The sequence below is a fragment of the Hirundo rustica genome, chromosome 5, assembly GCF_015227805.2.
Source record: "Hirundo rustica isolate bHirRus1 chromosome 5, bHirRus1.pri.v3, whole genome shotgun sequence".
Classification (NCBI taxonomy): Eukaryota; Metazoa; Chordata; class Aves; order Passeriformes; family Hirundinidae; genus Hirundo; species Hirundo rustica.
The window spans coordinates 647164-665100 of NC_053454.1; the positions used below are offsets into that span (position 1 = coordinate 647164).

The 17937-nt window shown below is 54.0% G+C and overlaps 1 protein-coding gene across 3 annotated transcripts in view; it reads left to right on the forward strand.

The window, feature by feature from the left end:
* The window catches only part of EXOC6B (exocyst complex component 6B), a 290129-nt gene that overhangs the window by 152420 nt on the left and 119772 nt on the right, over positions 1-17937 (forward strand). For all 3 annotated transcript variants that reach the window (XM_040064052.1, XM_040064051.1, XM_040064053.1), the window contains exons 15-17: positions 3509-3620; positions 5904-6038; positions 8768-8947. In XM_040064052.1, the coding sequence (XP_039919986.1) occupies positions 3509-3620; positions 5904-6038; positions 8768-8947 (427 nt within the window). The remainder of the gene's footprint in view (positions 1-3508; positions 3621-5903; positions 6039-8767; positions 8948-17937) is intronic.

The following is a 17937-nucleotide window of genomic DNA, read 5'->3' on the forward strand; positions in this document are numbered from 1 at the left end:
ACGGGAATTCCGTGGTTCCGTGGGAGCGCGGTCAGGAAGGCTCCAAGGGTTGGATTTTTCGGTCAGGGGCGAGTTTCAGCTGCTGGTTTCGTGCTTTTGTTCCTCCTGTTTCTTCGGGGAGTTTACACACAAATAATGTGATTTGAATTTTTTTTTTTTTTTTTTTTTAAAAAAAAAAGCCTGCAAAATATTCCGTGTGTTTACCCTGCCTGCTCCACGCCGCGGTGCTTTGATGCTGGTTTCACCCCTGTGTACGTGTGTGAGCCGGGAAACCAGCGGGGTCTGCCAGGAGCTGCCAGCTGGGCTCTGCTCTGGCATCAGCAGCTCGGGAGAGGTTTAGAAATGAGGGACAAGAGTTTGGCCGGGAGGATTCATCCCCCTTCCCCCTTCCCTTCCCCCTTCCCTTCCCTTCCCTTCCCTTCCCTTCCCTTCCCTTCCCTTCCCTTCCCTTCCCTTCCCTTCCCTTCCCTTCCCTTCCCTTCCCTTCCCTTCCCTTCCCGAGGCTGGATCAGGGTTGGGGCAGTTCCACCTCCTTGGAGCTTCACGTCCCGGCCACGACCTGACACTGGAGCTGCTGGAATAAATCCAGGGGAGGCCCCTGAGCTGCTCCAGAGCCAAGCTGGGAGAGCTGGGAATGTTCCCCTGGAGAAGGGAAAAATTCCAGGGAATGCTCAGAGTCCCTGAAGGGGCTCCAGGAGAGCTGGAGAGGGGCTGGGGACAAGGGCTGGAGGGACAGGACACAGGGAATGGCTTCCAGTGGGAAAGGGGAGATGGGGCTGGGATCTTGGGCATTGGGAATTCCTGTCTGGGAGGGTGGGGAGGGGCTGGGAATTCTGGAATTCCCAGCTTTGCTGTGGCTGCCCCTGGATCCCTGGCAGTGCCCAAGGCCAGGTTGGACATTGAATCCACACGGGACAGTGGGAGCTGTCCCTGGAGTTAGATCCAGTGGGATTTAAGCTCCCTTCCCACCCAGCCCATCCCATGCATGGAGCTGGGACACCTCTGGGAACTCAGCAGCCCTTCCATTGCCCTCCCCGAGGCTCTCCAGGATTTTCCTGCCCTCCTCGGAGCCGGGAATGCCGATCTGGGGAGGCCTTTTCCCTGCCGGATCCCTCCCGGCTTGGTTTGGGCGCTCCGGAGTTTCTCTCCCGTGTTCCACCTCATTCCCACAGCTTCTCCTGGCCGCTTCCTCCCTTGATCCCGGTCTCACCGCAGCCCCTCTCCCTCTCCAGAGCCCATCCCAAGTGGATGCTGCTCCCCCAGCCCTTCCCAGGAGCTCCGTGCCCTTCCCCATCCCGGGCATCGTCGGCTCGGAGCAGAATTGTCCCCGCGGCTCCCTCCTGGACCCCTTATTAAAATTCCTTTCCACATTGGATTTTCCAGCCCTTTCGGAGCAGCTGGGGGCTGGGAGCCCCGCTCCGCCTCCCGGAGCCGAAACATTTGGAATATTTCTCTGCGAGCCCCCGTTGACACTTCCCTTCATTTCACCCTGACAGCTTGAATTAGGTTTTATTAGGAAGCTTGGCTACAAAGCCGGCAGCCAGCTCCCTTCTCTCTTCCCTTTCTTTATGTATTTTTGTTTTGTTTTGTTTTTTGGGATTTTTTTTTCCCCCCCCCCCGGCCTTGTCATTTACGGGGCACCCCGGAGTGCTGGGGGTCAGCCCGTCACTCACAGGGGCCCGGAGGTCACCGCAGCTGCCACGGGATCCGGGACAGGAGCTGTCATTATCCCAGACAGTTCCCTTCAAGCCTCTTCCTGCAGAGCGCAGCCCCTGGCAGAAAGCGGAGCTCCCACTTAAGTTTGGATTTTTGGGTTTTTTTTTTAATTATTTTTGGGGGGTTTTTAGGGTTTTTTTATGTTTGGGGGGGGGGTGTTGAGCGGGTTTTTTTGGGTGTTTTGGGGGGTTTTTTTTTAGGGTTTTTGGTGGGGTTTTTTTGTGTTTTTTTTTTTCCTTTCTCCCCCCATAATTATTTTGCTAAAGCAGCTCCTCGTCGTTGTTGGATGGGAGGCTTCTCCTTTATGTGGGACTTGTTTCGCTCCAGGCAAAGTTTGGAGCTCCGTGTGGGTTTGTAGGGCTGGGAATTTTTTTTTTTTATTATTATTATTATTATTGGCTCCGTGAATTGGATCCGAGCGGGAAAACTTCCTTTATCTCCTGGGCGCTTTCGCCTTTTCCACAAGTTAAACTTGTCAGGTTGTCTTTAAAAGCGTCCCCTCGCTTTTTCCAGTGGGATATCCCGTTGGGAAATGGGGATTTTCTCTGGAACACGGTGGGTGGAGGGGTGATCCGACCAAAACCCGGGTTTGGGTTGGGATTTCTGCGAACAAAGCCCCAATCCTGGAAAAACCTGGGATACAAAGTGCGGGGACGCCTTCCACTATCCCCAGGGGCTCATCCAGAGCCCAGCATGGATCCAGGGAGCATCTGGCAGGGTGGGGTGGAAAATCCTCCTGGAGAAAGGAGAAGGGTGGCACCATGAGCACCTTGGAGGGGCCGAACCCCCAAATTCCAGCAGTGCTGCCATTCCAGACACCTGGGAGAGGGCAGGGATGGGCTGTGGGAGATTCCAGTCTGGTGTTCCAATACTGGAGCCGGGCTGGGAGAGCTGGGAATGTTCCCCTGGAGAAGGGAAAATTCCAGGGAATCCTCGGAGTCCCTGAAGGGGCTCCAGGAGAGCTGGAGAGGGACTGGGGACAAGGGCTGGAGGGACAGGACACAGGGAATGGCTTCCAGTGGGAAAGGGGAGATTGGGCTGGGATCTTGGGAATTGGGAATTGCTGTCTGGGAGGGTGGGGAGGGGCTGGGAATTCTGGAATTCCCAGCTTTGCTGTGGCTGCCCCTGGATCCCTGGCAGTGCCCAAGGCCAGGTTGGATCCTCCTGGGACAGTGGGAGCTGTCCCTGCCCATGGATGGGGTGGGAATGGGATGGGATTTGAGGTCTCTTCTGGGAATTTGGGAGATGGGATCTGGGCTGTGCTGAGGAGCCCCTGTGTGGAATTCCCGGGATCACTGGAAGTGTGTCCTCCTAGAGCCATTCCCTGTGCCCTCGCTGACTCCTGCAATTTTCCCAGCTTTCTTTCAGGATCCCTTCCAACCCAAACCATTCCAGGTTTCCGTAATTCCGTCTAAAAGCCCGGAAAGGGCTGAGAGGGGAATTTTGGGGGGATTGGATTTGGGGTTTCACCCCTGGAGATCGTTTCCCTTGTACTGAACACGCAAATCCCCGGTGCTGGGGGTCGGGTTGTGCTGATTCCATGGACGGATCTTCCTTGGGACGGAGCAGCCCCTCTTGGATGGGAGGAATGTGGGATTTGCAGGTGTGAATCCACCTTTCCTCCTGAAACATGGATAAAGAGGCCTGAATTGTTGTATTTCGATGCATTTCAAACGTCATCTCCTGAGAGCGCTGCAGGGCTGCTCAGGGCTGAGGCAGGGACGGAGAATTCCCGGTGATTTTGCTTTCCACGGAGCGTTTTCCAGACCCCTCTTTAAATTTTACCTCGCAGCTCCACGGAAGTCGATGACATGATCAGAAAATCCACAAATCTGCTGCTGACCCGGACCCTGAGCAACTGTTTACAGAACGTCATCAAGAGGAAAAACGTTGGCCTGACAGAGGTGGGATGTGGATCCCCTTGGGAATGGAGGGACGGGACACAGGGAATGGCTTCCACTGGGAAAGGGGAGATTGGGCTGGGATCTTGGGCATTGGGAATTCCTGTCTGGGAGGGTGGGGAGGGGCTGGGAATTCTGGAATTCCCAGATTTGCTGTGGCTGCCCCTGGATCCCTGGAAGTGCCCAAGGCTGGGTTGGATGGGATTTGGAAAAACCTGGGATAGGGAAAGATGTCCCTAAACATGGATGGGGTGAGAATGGGATGGGATTTGAGATCCCCACACACAAATATTCCAGGATTCTGGAACCCCTCTGCTCTGGAGCCAGGCTGGGAGAGCTGGGAATGTTCCCCTGGAGAAAGGGAAAAATCCAGGGAATGCTCAGAGTCCCTGAAGGGGCTCCAGGAGAGCTGGAGAGGGACTGGGGACAAGGGCTGGAGGGACAGGACACAGGGAATGGCTTCCAGTGGGAAAGGGGAGATTGGGCTGGGATCTTGGGAATTGGGAATTCCTGTCTGGGAGGGTGGGGAGTGGCTGGGAATTCTGGAATTCCCAGATTTGTTGTGGCTGCCCCTGGATCCCTGGCAGTGCCCAAGGCCAGGTTGGACACTGGGGCTTGGATCCTCCTGGGACAGTGGGAATTGTCCCTTCCCATGGTTTGGGTGGGAATGGATGAGCTTCAAGGTCCCTTCCCACCCAAACCATTCCAGGATTCCATTCAAATATCCGTATTTTAGGCTAAAATCCTGAACATTCGTTTTGGAATTGCGAAGGCCAATTCACAGCGTGGGTCTTTAACCCCTCAAAATAATTCAAACATCAGAGGGGGAAGAATGGCAGAGGGCAGGGATGGATGGATGGGATCTTGGGCATTGGGAATTCCTGGCTGGGAGGGTGGGGAGGGGCTGGGAATTCTGGAATTCCCGGATTTGCTGTGGCCGCCCCTGGATCCCTGGCAGTGCCCAAGGCCAGGTTGGATCCTCCTGGGGACTGTGGGAGGTTTTTGGGTTGGAGTTAGATCCGCTCTGAGGTCCCTTCCAAGCCAAAGCATTCCTGGACTGTGTGATTCCAGGGCAGGGTGGCAGCAGGTCCCTTGGAACTCCTTCAAGCACCTTTAGAGGCGCTGGTTTGGAGCATTCCATGAAATATTTTCCTGGAGAACTGTGGGACAGCTCAGCGGTGTTGTGCAGAGCAGGGAGCTTTGGACTGCGGGGAAGCGAAGAGATTTCTTGTGAACTCTGAATTTTGCTCTCTTCATTTTTTGGGGGGCGGTGTTACAAATGTGAATTAAAGTCAGAGGACCTCAGGGAGGACCGGAGATAATCCAAGAGGGAAATGTGAGGGAATGGGGGAGCAATCCTCGCTTTCAGGTGATGTTTGAGTGGTTGCACCGCATCTCTGCGGCACAAACCCTAATTTGGGGTTTTCTTTCCGTAGTCCATCCTTTTTTTCTGCACAAAATCAGCTTTCCATTGGTTTTAATACATGTAAATCTACACCTGGCTCCCAGGACCGGTGGGACCTCGGGGTGCTGCTATTAAACAAGGAGTTAGTAATTGTTCACTTAATTATTGCTTCCTTGGATCCGTGGCTTTCCTTTTCCCAACTTTTCATTTCTCCCAGACATCCCACAGCTTCTCTGGACTCCCCATTCCCATTCTGCACCTTTCCAGTTCCTCTTTCCCTTCCCATTGTCCAGGCTGAACCTCCCCAGGCGCCACCACCACATTCCTGATGTCACCAGCGCCGGGGTGCTGGCACCTCCGCCTTCGAAATCGCCGGTTAATCCCATCTCCTTCGGATTTGGGAGCGTTTCCAAACCCTTCCTGCGCGGGAGGCGGCTCCAGGCAGCCCCACCACGCTCCAGCGAGGAGATGACACCCATCTGCTCACCCCACCCCTGCCAGAGCCAAACCCCGCCGTTCCTTTGTGTCGCTCAAATCCCGGTTATTTTCCGGGATGGGTGGCAGCCGGGAGCCTCCTGATGCGTCCTGGCGGTTTTTTTTTTAATGGGAAGCCCTGAGTGACAGCTCAATGTAGGAAGGTCCTCCCCAAAAGAAAACAAAAAATAAAATAAAATCGTCTCCCGCGGTATTAGCGGCTGTCATGGGAAACGCTTTCCCCTCCGAAATTATCCTGGATTTAGGTGTTGTTAAAGGAGGAGAGCCCGGAGCCCGTGGCGGAGCTCGGGGTGTTTGCGCGGCGCCAGCTCTTCGCGCCGGGATCCCGTGGGAGTTGGCATCCCTTCCCCTGGCGCCGGGGCTGACACCCGGCTTTGCCTTCCCAGCTGGTTCAGATCATCATCAACACCACGCACCTGGAGAAATCCTGCAAGTTCCTGGAGGAGTTCATCACCAACATCACCAACGTGCTCCCCGAGACCGTGCACACCACCAAGCTCTACGGGACCACCACCTTCAAGGTGAGCTCCCCGCCCCCGGGATCCGCCGGAGGAGGCGGCTGGGCCCGGATCCTGGATCGTTCGGGATAATTCCGGCCTCTTCTGGGAGGGTTGCGCCATCGCTTTGCTCCTGTCGAGATCGTGGGAGGTTTCCTCCTTCGTTTTACAAGCCCTAATTAGCCGGGGGATTAAGGAGGTTTTAAAGGAAAGCCTGGTAATTTATTTCCTATTTAAATAAATCCGTTGGAGGGCTGGGTCATGGGCGCCAGGCTCCTCTTCCGCCCAGGAGAAAGATTTCCAGAATTTATATTTCTCCGTCTTTTCCACTCCTTTTAGCGTTATCCCCGAAAATCCGGGGCTGACAGAAACTCCCAGATTTTCCAGCCTTTAAATCCCGCTCCAGGAATGTTTCCATGGGATCTGGTTGGGTCAGGTGCGGGGTGTCTGAGCTGTGTCCCGTGGAGATCCGGAGGTGGGAGCAGCAGGAATGGCTTTGGCGAGGCTTTGCCTTGGGGTCGCTCAGGCTGGTGTTCCCAGGGAAATCCACCCTGGCATTGTCCTCCTGTTGGTCCTGAAGCTGAGCTCCGGCAGGAAGGCTCCCGAGCACCGCTGGCTTTGGTGGGGATTCCATGGGGGATGTTCCTCTCCCGTCTCAGAATCACGGGATGTTCTGGGATATCCGTGGGATATTCTCAAGGATGGTCAATTCTTGGACGGCCCATCCAGGGATTGAGCCACAACACCAGGCTCCCACCAGTGGAGCCAGCCTCTCCTCCATCCCCTCTGGATTTGTCCTGGGGTCACGTCAGGGGCAGAATCCAGCCTGATCCTGCCCACCACAGCCCCGTGGTCCCTGTTCCCACCAGGTCCCTGTCCCACCAGGTCCCTGTCCCCCTGCAGCAGCCTCCTGGTTCCTCCTTGAGCTGTGGGGTTGGGTCTCCTCCCGGTCTGGAGGTGAGGCTCACACCCCGTTAGAGGGTGGAGTGGAGCTCCCATCCCATGTGGGATCTCAGTGGTGTGGAGCTCTCATTCCATGTGGGATCTCAGTGCTGTGGAGTTCTCATTCCATGTGGGATCTCAGTGCTGTGGAGTTCCCATTCCATGTGGGATCTCAGTGCTGCGGAGCTCCCATCCCATGTGGGATCTCAGTGGTGTGGAGCTCTCATTCCATGTGGGATCTCAGTGCTGCGGAGCTCTCATTCCATGTGGGATCTCAGTGCTGCGGAGCTCCCATTCCATGTGGGATCCCAGTGGCGTGGAGCTCCCATCTCATGTGGGATTTTGGGGATATGGAGCCCCCATCCCTTGTAGGATCTCAGTGGCTTTTAGCCCCCATCCCATGTGGGACCTCAGTGGTTTTGAGCCCCCATCCCATGGGGGACCTCAGTGGTGTGGAGCCCTCATCCTGTGTGGGATTCTGGAGGTGTGGATCTCCCATCCCATGTAGGATCTCAGTGGCTTTTAGCCCCCATTCCATGTGAGATCTCAGTGATTTTGAGCTCCCATCCCATGTAGGATCTCAGTGGGTTTGAGCCCCCATCCCCTGTGGGATTTTGGTGGTGTGGAGCTCCCATCCCATGTGGGATTTTAGATGTGTGGAGCCCCCATCCCATGTAGGATCTCAGTGGGTTTGAGCTCCCATCCCAAGTGAGATTTTGGTGGTGTGGAGCCCCCATCCCATGTAGGGCCTCAGTGGCTTTTAGCCCCCATCCCATGTGGGATCTCAGTGGGTTTTGAGCTCCCATCCCATGTGAGGTTTTGGGGATGTGGAGCTCCCACCCCATGTGAGAATTTGGCGGTGTGGAGCTCCCATCCCCTGTAGGATTTTAGATGTGTGGATCCCCCATGCCATGTAGCATCTCAGTGGGTTTGAGCTCCCATCTCATGTGAGATTTTGGGGATGTGGAACCCCCATCCCATGTAGGAACTCAGTGGATTTGAGCTCCCATCCCCTGTGGGATTTTGGTGGTGTGGAGCTCCCATCCCCTGTGGGATTTTAGATGTGTGGAGCCCCCATCCCATGTAGGATCTCAGTGGGTTTGAGCCCCCATCCCATGTGGGATCTCAGTGGGTTTGTGGAGCCCCCATCCCATGTGGGCTTTTGGGGATGTGGAGCCCACATCCCATGCAGGATCTCAGTGGGTTTGAGCCCCCATCCCATGTGAGATCTCAGTGATTTTGAGCTCCCATCCCGTGTGGGACCTCAGTGGTTTTAAGCTCCCAACCCCTGTGGGATTTTGGTGGTGTGGAGCTCCCATCCCATGTGGGATTTTAGATGTGTGGAGCCCCCATTCCACATGAGATCTCAGTGATTTTGAGCTCCCATCCCATGTGGGACCTCAGTGGGTTTCAGCTCCCATCCCCTGTGGGATTTTGGTGGTGTGGAGCTCCCATCCCCTGTGGGATTTTAGATGTGTGGAGCCCCCATCCCATGTAGGATCTCAGTGGGTTTCAGCTCCCATCCCCTGTGGGATTTTGGTGGTGTGGAGCTCCCATCCCATGTGGGATTTTAGATGTGTGGAGTCCCCATCCCATGTGGGCTTTTGGGGATGTGGAGCCCCCATTCCATGTGAGATCTCAGTGATTTTGAGCCCCCATCCCATGTGGGATTTTGGGAGCCCCCATCCCATGTGATATTTTGGGTTTGTGGAGCCCCCATCCCATGTGGGATTTTGGGTTTGTGTAGCCCCCATCCCAAGTGAGGTTTGGGGTTTGTGGAGCCCCCATCCCACGCCGTGCCTCGTTCCCAGGACGCCCGGCACGCCGCCGAGGAGGAGATCTACACCAACCTCAACCAGAAGATCGACCAGTTCCTGCAGCTGGCAGACTACGACTGGATGGCGCCGGAGCCGGGCGGCAGGGCCAGCGATTACCTGGTGGATCTCATCGGCTTCCTGCGCAGCACCTTCGCCGTCTTCACCCACCTCCCGGTGAGCCCCTTCCCTCCCTCCTGCTCCGGCCTCTGCTCCGAGGGGTGTGCCGGGATCAGGGCCTGGCGCTCCGGGGGATGCAGGGAAAATTTTAACGGAAGCTGTTTCGGCACCTGTCGGGACTCTCCCAATTATTTTCGAGTTTGATTGGGATTGAGGCTCCATCCCAGCCCTCCGTGTGCCAGCAAGGTTCGGCATTTATTCCCCACCTGTATTTTAGGCATTTGAACTCCCAGTTAGCGGCCATCTGGGATTTCGGGTTTTTCCCAGAAAATCCGGCCTGTGGGTGCGTTACTCGAGCTGCAGCTGCATTTCCAAGTGTTTGCCAAGTCCCTCTGCCTCCCATCCCAAAATTGCTCTCTTGGAAGGCGCCATATGTTTCTTCCTTCTCTCTGCTGTCGAAAGCCCCTGTGTTTATGCTGCTGTTGCCATCAGAAATGTGCTTTGTGCTGCTCTTTGCCGTCAGCTGAGCGGTGTCTCATTGGTAGGAAAAATCCAATCACCAGGGAGGTTCCTTTTTGCTCCAGCAGCTGGGTTTTCTCCCCTCCTCTAGATGGGATTTGTCCTCAGCTCTGTGGGAACGCTCTCGGGAGGAGCGGGGACCAGCAGGTATTTTGAAACAGCAAATCCCCCCGAACCCTGCGGTTGTCCTGAAAGCAGTTTCACATCTTCCTTTCTTTACCAAGCTGGGATTTATTTGCTGGGAATAAACAGGAAGGGAAGGTTTAATACTCCCCCGTGGCAGGGGATTTAATATTCCCCTCCGTTCCGTTCATTCTCCGCTGGAAGGAGGTCCCAGCTCCCCAGAGCTGTTCTGGGAGGTGTCATTCCCCAAGATGTGTCTATCCCAGCAGGAATATCCGGGATCAGGGCAGCTCAGGCTGCTTGGCTGTGCAAGAGAAGCCCTTGGAAGGGCGCTGGAGGCTCCTTCCCTGCTCCTCTGCACCTGTGCTGAGGAGAAATTGCTTTCTCAGCTCTGTTATCAGTGGGACAAACTGGTAAATGAACCGGCAAACGAAGCGTTGCCCCCTCAGCAGAGAATTGGGGAGGGCTTTGATCCATCTCCCTGGCCAGGTTCCTCCCAAACCCAAGCAGGCGCCTTCCGGAGCCAGGAGAGGCTGGAAATGGCCGGATTTCTTTAAAAAAACAAAATTAAAAAAAGGAGCTGTGGGTTGGTTTAGCACCTGGAGGCTTCCACCCGTCGCGCTGGGAATACTCGGGAGCCAGTAATGGGATCTGACAGGGAGATTGGTCTCTGCACCGGAGCATGAAGCAGCAGAGATGAGCTGGGGGGAGGATGCTCACAGTGATTTATGAGGTGGGCCGGGAGTGATTTATCTTCCTTAAATATTAATGTTTCCTTCTGGAGACAGCCAGGGTTGGTTTGGAGGGCTTGAGTCGCACTAAAAACCTCCAGGACAGCTCGAGGCAGCCTTTTGTCTTCCAGCACCGGGTTAGAAAAGCCCCAGCTGAGGATTTGCTGGGCAGCCCCTGAGCTCCAGAGCCTCCCCAAAACCCTGGGACAGGGAGACACCTCAGCCTGGTTTGGGTCTCAGCTCCTGGTCTGCTTCAAAGCTTTGTGGGAGCTGCAGCTTTGGGGTTTTTTTAACGTCGGTTGGAGTTTTTTCCTTACTTTCCTGATGGATCGCCCAAATCATGGGTGAGAGCAAGCCGGGAAGGACCGGGCTGCATCCCAAAGGCCTCCACATCCTTGGGTGTTGAGGTTTTTCATCCCTTGAAGGGATCAGGAGATCTTTTCCAGTGGCCGATTTAGGAGCGCACTGAAATTCCCGGGCTTTGCTACTGAAGTGCAGGAGGTAAAGGTGTTGCCCAAAGCGGAGCAGAAAGTTATGGAGGTGTTTGTTAAAGCACCAGAAAAATGTGGGATGGGCGTCGGTGGGGAAGGAAAGAGCGAGAGGCGTGAAGGAACATTTCCAAAAAGGAAATTTCCAGCTCCAGGAGGATATTCAGGTTTCTGGGGACAAGGTGGAGCTGATCCAAACCCATCCCAATCCATCAGCACCAGAGGTGTGATTGGAAATAAAGCACCGTAGCTTTGGGGTCCGGGAGGAGCTGCCGCCCTGTTTGAGACGAGTTTTCAGCCTGGTCCCGTAAAATCCAGGATTTCCACAGCGCCAGTAGCTCCAGGACTGTGCCTCATCCTGGGATGAGGCGTCCTTGGAGCACCTTCACTCCTGTGTGCAGCACCACCCGTTCCTGCTCTCCTGCCTGGTGTGAAAATCTTCCAGAGCTGATTCCTACTGAATTTATGGGGTTTTTAGCCGAGTGAAAAGTCTTCCCCTGGCGCAGTTTTGTCGCTCCCCCGCCTTTTGTCCCAGCTGGAATGACACCTGCCCACCAGGGAGCCTCAGCCCCGGGCATGTCGGAGTTCCTGGGCTAAAATTCCACCTCCAAAAGAAGAGGTGGAAAAGAATGGGGCCCAAAGTCCTGAGGCTGCAGAAAGGCGCCGTGACGGGGCTGAGTAATCCCATTGTCCCGACGGAGCTGCAGGAAAACCTCTCCGGGGTCACGGCTCCAGCTGGCCCCAGGGCAGCTCAAGTGGCCTTGGAAAATCCTCGGGATTCGACACTGGAGAGGGGGTGAGGAGGAGCTGAAAGGAATCTGAGCAGGGATTCGGGATTAGGGTCTGTGTTTCCCTCTTCAGGCTGAATTTTTCCTGTGTGTCTTGGGAATCCCAGAATTATCCTGTTGAACAGTTTGGGCTGGGAAGAGCCCCTGCTCCAAGCCCCCGCGATAAGCAGGGACATCTTCAACTGGATCAGGTTCTCCAGAGCCATGGGCTTGGATTTTTCCAGGGATGAGGATTCCACCATTTCTCTGGGCACCCGGCAAAAATAACCCAGCCCAAAATCCCGGCTGGGTGGAGCAGCCTAAAGAGTCTCTGTTTTCTCTGGAGCTCTAGCAGGAATTGCAATCCCAAATCTTTTCTTTGGAGGGGGGAAAGATGGTGGAAAGATGATGGAAGCCAGTTAATACTGGGAATTCCTGGGATTTATTTGCACGTTGCATTTTCTGGGGGACATCTTCAATTGGATCAGGTTCTCCAGAGCCATGGCCTTGGATTTTTCAGGGATGAGGATTTCACCATTTCTCTGGGCACCCGGCAAAAATAACCCAGCCCAAAATTCCAGCTGGGTTAGGAGTGGCCTAAAGTCTCCATTTTTTATAGGCCTCAAGCAAGAATTTCAGCCTAAATTTTTTTATTTGGAGTAGGCCCTGTGGGAGACAATGTAAACCACTGGATTTTGGGAATCCCTGGGATTTGCACATTGCATTTTCAGGGGGACGTCTTCAATTGGATCAGGTTCTCCTGAGCCATGGCCTTGGATTTTCCAGGGATGAGGCTTCCACAACCTCTGCGGTCACCTGGCAAAAATAACCCAGCCCAAAATTCCATCTGGGTTAGGATCGGCCTAAAATCTCCACTTTTTCTAGGCCTTGCAATCCCAAATTTTTCCTCTGGAGTAGGCATTGTGGGAAATGATGAAAAACACTCTATTTTTGGAATTCCTGGGATTTATTTGCACGTTGCATTTTCTGGGGGTCATCTTCAATTGGATCAGGTTCTCCAGAGCCATGGCCTTGGATTTTTCAGGCATGAGGCCTCCACTGCCTCTGTGGTCACCCGGCAAAAATAACCCAGCCCAAAATCCTGGCTGGGTTAGGATTGGCCTAAAATGTCCATTTTTTATAGGCCTCAAGCAGGAATTTCAGCCTAAATTTTTTTATTTGGAGTAGGCACTGTGGGAGATGATGGAAACCAGTTAATAGTGGGAATTCCTGGGATTTATTTGCACGTTGCATTTTCTGGGGGTCATCTTCAATTGGATCAGGTTCTCCAGAGCCATGGCCTTGGATTTTTCTAGGGATGAGGCTTCCACAACCTCTGTGGTCACCCGGCAAAAATAACCCAGGCCAAAATTCCATCTGGGTCAGGATCGGCCTAAATTCTCCACTTTTTCTAGGCCTTGCAATCCCAAAATTTTTCTTTGGAATAGGCACTGTGGGAGACAATGTAAACCACTGGATTTTGGGAATCCCTGGGATTTATTTGCACATTGCATTTTCTGGGGGTCATCTTCAATTGGATCAGGTTCTCCAGAGCCATGGCCTTGGATTTTTCAGGCATGAGGCCTCCACTGCCTCTGTGGTCACCCAGCAAAAATAACCCAGCCCAAAATCCTGGCTGGGTTAGGAGTGGCCTAAATTCTCCACTTTTTCTCGGCCTTGCAATCCCAAATTTTTCCTCTGGAGTAGGCATTGTGGGAAATGGTGAAAAACACTCTATTTTTGGGAGTCTCTGGGATTTATTTGCACGTTGCATTTTCTGGGGGTCATCTTCAATTGGATCAGGTTCTCCAGAGCCATGGCCTTGGATTTTTCCAGGGATGAGGATTCCACAACCTCTGTGGTCACCCAGCAAAAATAACCCAGCCCAAAATTCCATCTGGGTTAGGATCGGCCTAAATTCTCCACTTTTTCTAGACCTCAAGCAGGAATTTCAGCCTAAAATTTTTTATTTGGAGTAGGCACTGTGGGAGATGATGGAAACCAGTTAATAGTGGGAATTCCTGGGATTTATTTGCACGTTGCATTTTCTGGGGGACATCTTCAATTGGATCAGGTTCTCCAGAGCCATGGCCTTGGATTTTTCCAGGGATGAGGCTTCCACAACCTCTGTGGTCACCCGGCAAAAATAACCCAGCCCAAAATCCTGGCTGGGTTAGGATTGGCCTAAAATGTCCATTTTTTATAGGCCTCAAGCAGGAATTTCAGCCTAAATTTTTTTATTTGGAGTAGGCACTGTGGGAGACAATGTAAACCACTGGATTTTGGGAATCCCTGGGATTTATTTGCACATTGCATTTTCTGGAGGTCATCTCCAATTGGATCAGGTTCTCCAGAGCCATGGCCTTGGATTTTTCCAGGGATGAGGCTTCCACAACCTCTGCGGTCACCCGGCAAAAATAACCCAGCCCAAAATCCTGGCTGGGTCAGGAGTGGCCTAAAATCTCCACTTTTTCTAGGCCTTGCAATCCCAAACTTTTTCTTTGGAGTAGGCGCTGTGGGAGGCGATGTAAACCACTGGATTTTGGGAATCCCTGGGATTGATTTGTTTTCTGGGGGACGCTGAGCCCTCACCAGCGCCGTGGGGGGACGGCGTGTGCCGGGGGGGGCAGGAGAAGTTCACGGAGAACTTCCCGGGGTTTTTCGGTGCGTGCCAGTGCTGCATGAAACGGTCACGGTGGTTTGGAGCCACAATTCCAGAGCGCTCCACTAAGTGCCCAGAAATGTCTCCGAGCAAATAAAAGGCTGATGGGAATCAAAGCATAATTAACGTTTGGCTCCCGAGGCCGCCCTCTTCCCGCGTTAACCGGGGAGAGTCGGTTTCCCCCCCTGCTGCTGCCGTGGAGCTCATTAATATGGGATGCTCGGGTCTCCTTTAAAAGAAAAAAAACCCCTCTTTTTAAGGGTAAAAAAAAAAAAAAAAAAGAAATTAAAATATTTCAGTGCAAAAAGCGGTTTAGGCCTTAAAAAAAAAGCAACAACAACAAAAAAAACCCCAACAAAAATCGAAGGGGGGGGAAAAAAAAAATAGCTGGTTTCTGGTTTTCAGCAAGCAAAGGGCCGCGGCCTCCAAGAAAATGAACATTTCCAGCCCAGGACTTTGCAAAGAATGACTGAAAAAGGCTTTTGTCTTTGATGGCTGATTGTTGTTTTTATTTCTTGTTGGACAAGTTAATGTAAATGGCATTGACAGGGCTACTCCAAACACACTGATTTGTTGACATTAAGCTCCTCAGAGATGGAGGGTTGTGTCAACACCTCCCCTGAACTGTCAGGTTAACAAAGCAAGGATGTTTTCCTGGGGGAGGGCAGCAGGGCTGGGGGAAAGGCGGGGTGGTGGTGGTGGGGGGGGTGTTTTGTTTTTATTTTCAGTTTCCTTTAATCCTCTGTTAGTCTTGTATCTCGATAACCTCCTTTGGAAGGGGATCAGGGCAGGTCAAGAGGTGAGGCTGACCTGGGAAGGGGAAGCAATCTTTCAGCGATCCAACAAATCCAGCCTCTGCCGTTGAGCCACTTCAGCGCGAACCCTCTGCTGAGGGGTTTCTTGGTTTTTTTTTTTACTTTTTCCCCTATTTTTTTTTTTTCCCTTTTTCTGCTTATTTTTGCCAGATGGCAGGCACAGATTTCAGCTGGAGCCGTGACGGTTTTTGCCTTCCTTTGGCATCTCTTCCCCCTCGCAAACGAACGGCCCCGGCAGCTCTTGCTCTGGTAGAAAAGGGCTTCGCAAGTGTTTATTTTCTTTCCAAAGAGAACGATTGCCTGTGTTTTTATTTGAAAAGCCAAATCCCCCCGGAATATTTATAAGCCAAGGCCCCGTGCGTGGAGGCGAAATGCCGTGAACTTTGCACTAACCGCAGCCTTGGGCCGAGCTGGGAGGGACCCGAGTGGAAAATAACCATGGGGAAAACATCTCAGGAGCACCAGAGTCACCTCTGGGTTTGCACAAGCGCGGTCTGTGCTTAAATAACTCCCCCGGCCCTCGGGAGAGCTGAGCCAGCCCTGCTGGAGCTGATCCCAGCTGTCGCTCCCAGGGTTTGACATCCATCAGCTCTTGCAGGTGGGAATGCTGAGGAACAGGGATGGTGGAGGGCAGAGCGGGCAGGAGAGCTGGAGAGGGGCTGGGGACAAGGGCTGGAGGGACAGGACACAGGGAATGGCTTCCAGTGGGAAAGGGGAGATTGGGCTGGGATCTTGGGCATTGGGAATTCCTGGCTGCGGTCGCAGTGGTGGATCCAGCAGTGATAATGGTTGGATTGGGAAAATCCAGCTCCATCCTGGGAAGTGTCCAAGGCCAGGCTGGACACTGGGGCTTGGATCCACCTGGGAGAGTGGGAGGTGTCCCTGAACACGGATGAGGTGGGAATGGGATGGGATTTAGGGTCACTTCAAAACCCAACCCATTCCAGGATTCTGGAGCCCCTCTGCTCTGGAGCCAGGCTGGGAGAGCTGGGAATGTTCCCCTGGAGAAGGGAAAAATCCAGGGAATGCTCAGAGTCCCTGAAGGGGCTCCAGGAGAGCTGGAGAGGGGCTGGGGCCAAGGGCTGGAGGGACAGGACACAGGGAATGGCTTCCAGTGGGAAAGGGGAGATTGGGCTGGGATGTTGGGCATTGGGAATTCCTGTCTGGGAGGGTGGGGAGGGTCTGGGAATTCTGGAATTCCCAGCTTTGCTGTGGCTGCCCCTGGATCCCTGGCAGTGTCCAAGGGTTGGATCCACCTGGGATGGTGGGAGGTGTCCCTGCCCATGGATCATCTTTCAGGTCCCTTCCATCCCAAACCATTCTGGGATTCCGCGGTTTTCCCCAGAAAACAATGTGGATTCATGACAGGCGCCGTCTCCCAAATCCAGGTCGGATTTGGCCAGTCAGCACCAAAACCAAGCCGAGGACACTTTCAGACCTTCCTTTCCGAGGGCTCCCACCCTCGGAGAGTGGGAGATGTTTGGATCAGGGTGCTCTTTAAGATCCCTTCCAACCCAACCCATTCCAGGCTTCTGTGACAGAATGACAACAAAACTGCTTTTGTGGTGCTTTATTCTCCCCCATCTCCTCCTCCTCCTCCTCGCAGCTCCCAGGAGCCCCCATTTTGCTTCCCCAATCCTTTGCCGATGTCGGAGCCGCCGTTGGAGCGTCGGGTGGGATTTGTGGGCACCTCTGGTGACCTCTGGGCCCCTCTCTGCCTTTGTCCTGTTGCTTTTCTCTGTCCTTCCTTTGACCCTGACCTCCTGCGTTGTCCTCCGTAGGGGCGGGCAGATGTCCACTCCACCATCCCGCGCCTTGGCTCCGCTCCGCTCCCGCCTCCGCGCTCTGCGGGGGCGGTTGAACCAGGAAAGGTCCTTTGTGTCAGCCAGGAGGGAAGGAAGAGACGGATTGAACGTTGAAATCCGTGGGATGAATGACTCTGGGGTAAATCGGAGACCGAAGGAGAGGGTTTCCTCCCCAGTGGGTCACTAAGGTGTCGATTTTAGGGCGTTGAAATGGCTCCTTTTGTCAGCCTGGAGCACCCAAATCTGCAGGGAATTTTAGAGGGAATGCCTGATGTTAGGGAAACCTGGATGAGATCCTCGCGCTCTGCTCCAAAGAGAAGAGATGTTTGTAAAATCCTTGCTGTTTGTTCGGAGAAGTTTCCCAAGGGGATTCCAGCTGGAAATTCCTCCTGGTTTGAGGGATTGGACCACTAAGCCTTCCCTCAGGCAGGAGTGGAGATGTCCAAAGCCAGGGTTTGGAGCAGCCTGGGATGGTGGGAGGTGTCCCTGCCATGGCAGGGGGTGGAACTGGATCATCTTTCAGGTCCCTTCCATCCCAAACCATTCTGGGATTCCGCGGTTTTCTCCAGAAAACAATGTGGATTCATGACCTGCGCCATCTCCCAGTTTGCATTTGGCCGATCAGCACCGAAACTAAGCCGAGGAGGCTTTCAGACCTTCCTTCTGGTTCAGCAACCCCCCGTGACTGTTGCCATCTCTGCTTGCTCCGGGCAGGAAAACCCGCGGCATTTCCAGGGATAGGCGGCAAACAAAGCGCTCTGCGGCCACCTTGTTTCCTCCATTCCCAGGGAGCAAAACCCGCCTGGGAGTTCTGCGGGGTTGCCACATTCAGAGCCTGGACCCTGCCTCTGCTTCCCAGCCTTTATTCCCTGCTCTCCATGGGAATCCCCACCGATATTCCCTGCTCCCGTGGGATGCTTGTGCCCCTTTCCCTGGAAACCGAGCCTGGCGAAGCCCGGACTGTTTGCAGGCTCCGGGCAGCTGGGGAGTTTCTAAGTCGACACCGAGGCCTCAAATCAACGCCGGCTCCTGGAGAGACACGGAGCCTCGTTAAAGCAATCCCAGGCCGGCTCCCATCAAAGCCGCCGGGATGCTCCAGGCGTTCCCTGCGGCCGGGGGTTTCCAGGAGCGGTGTTG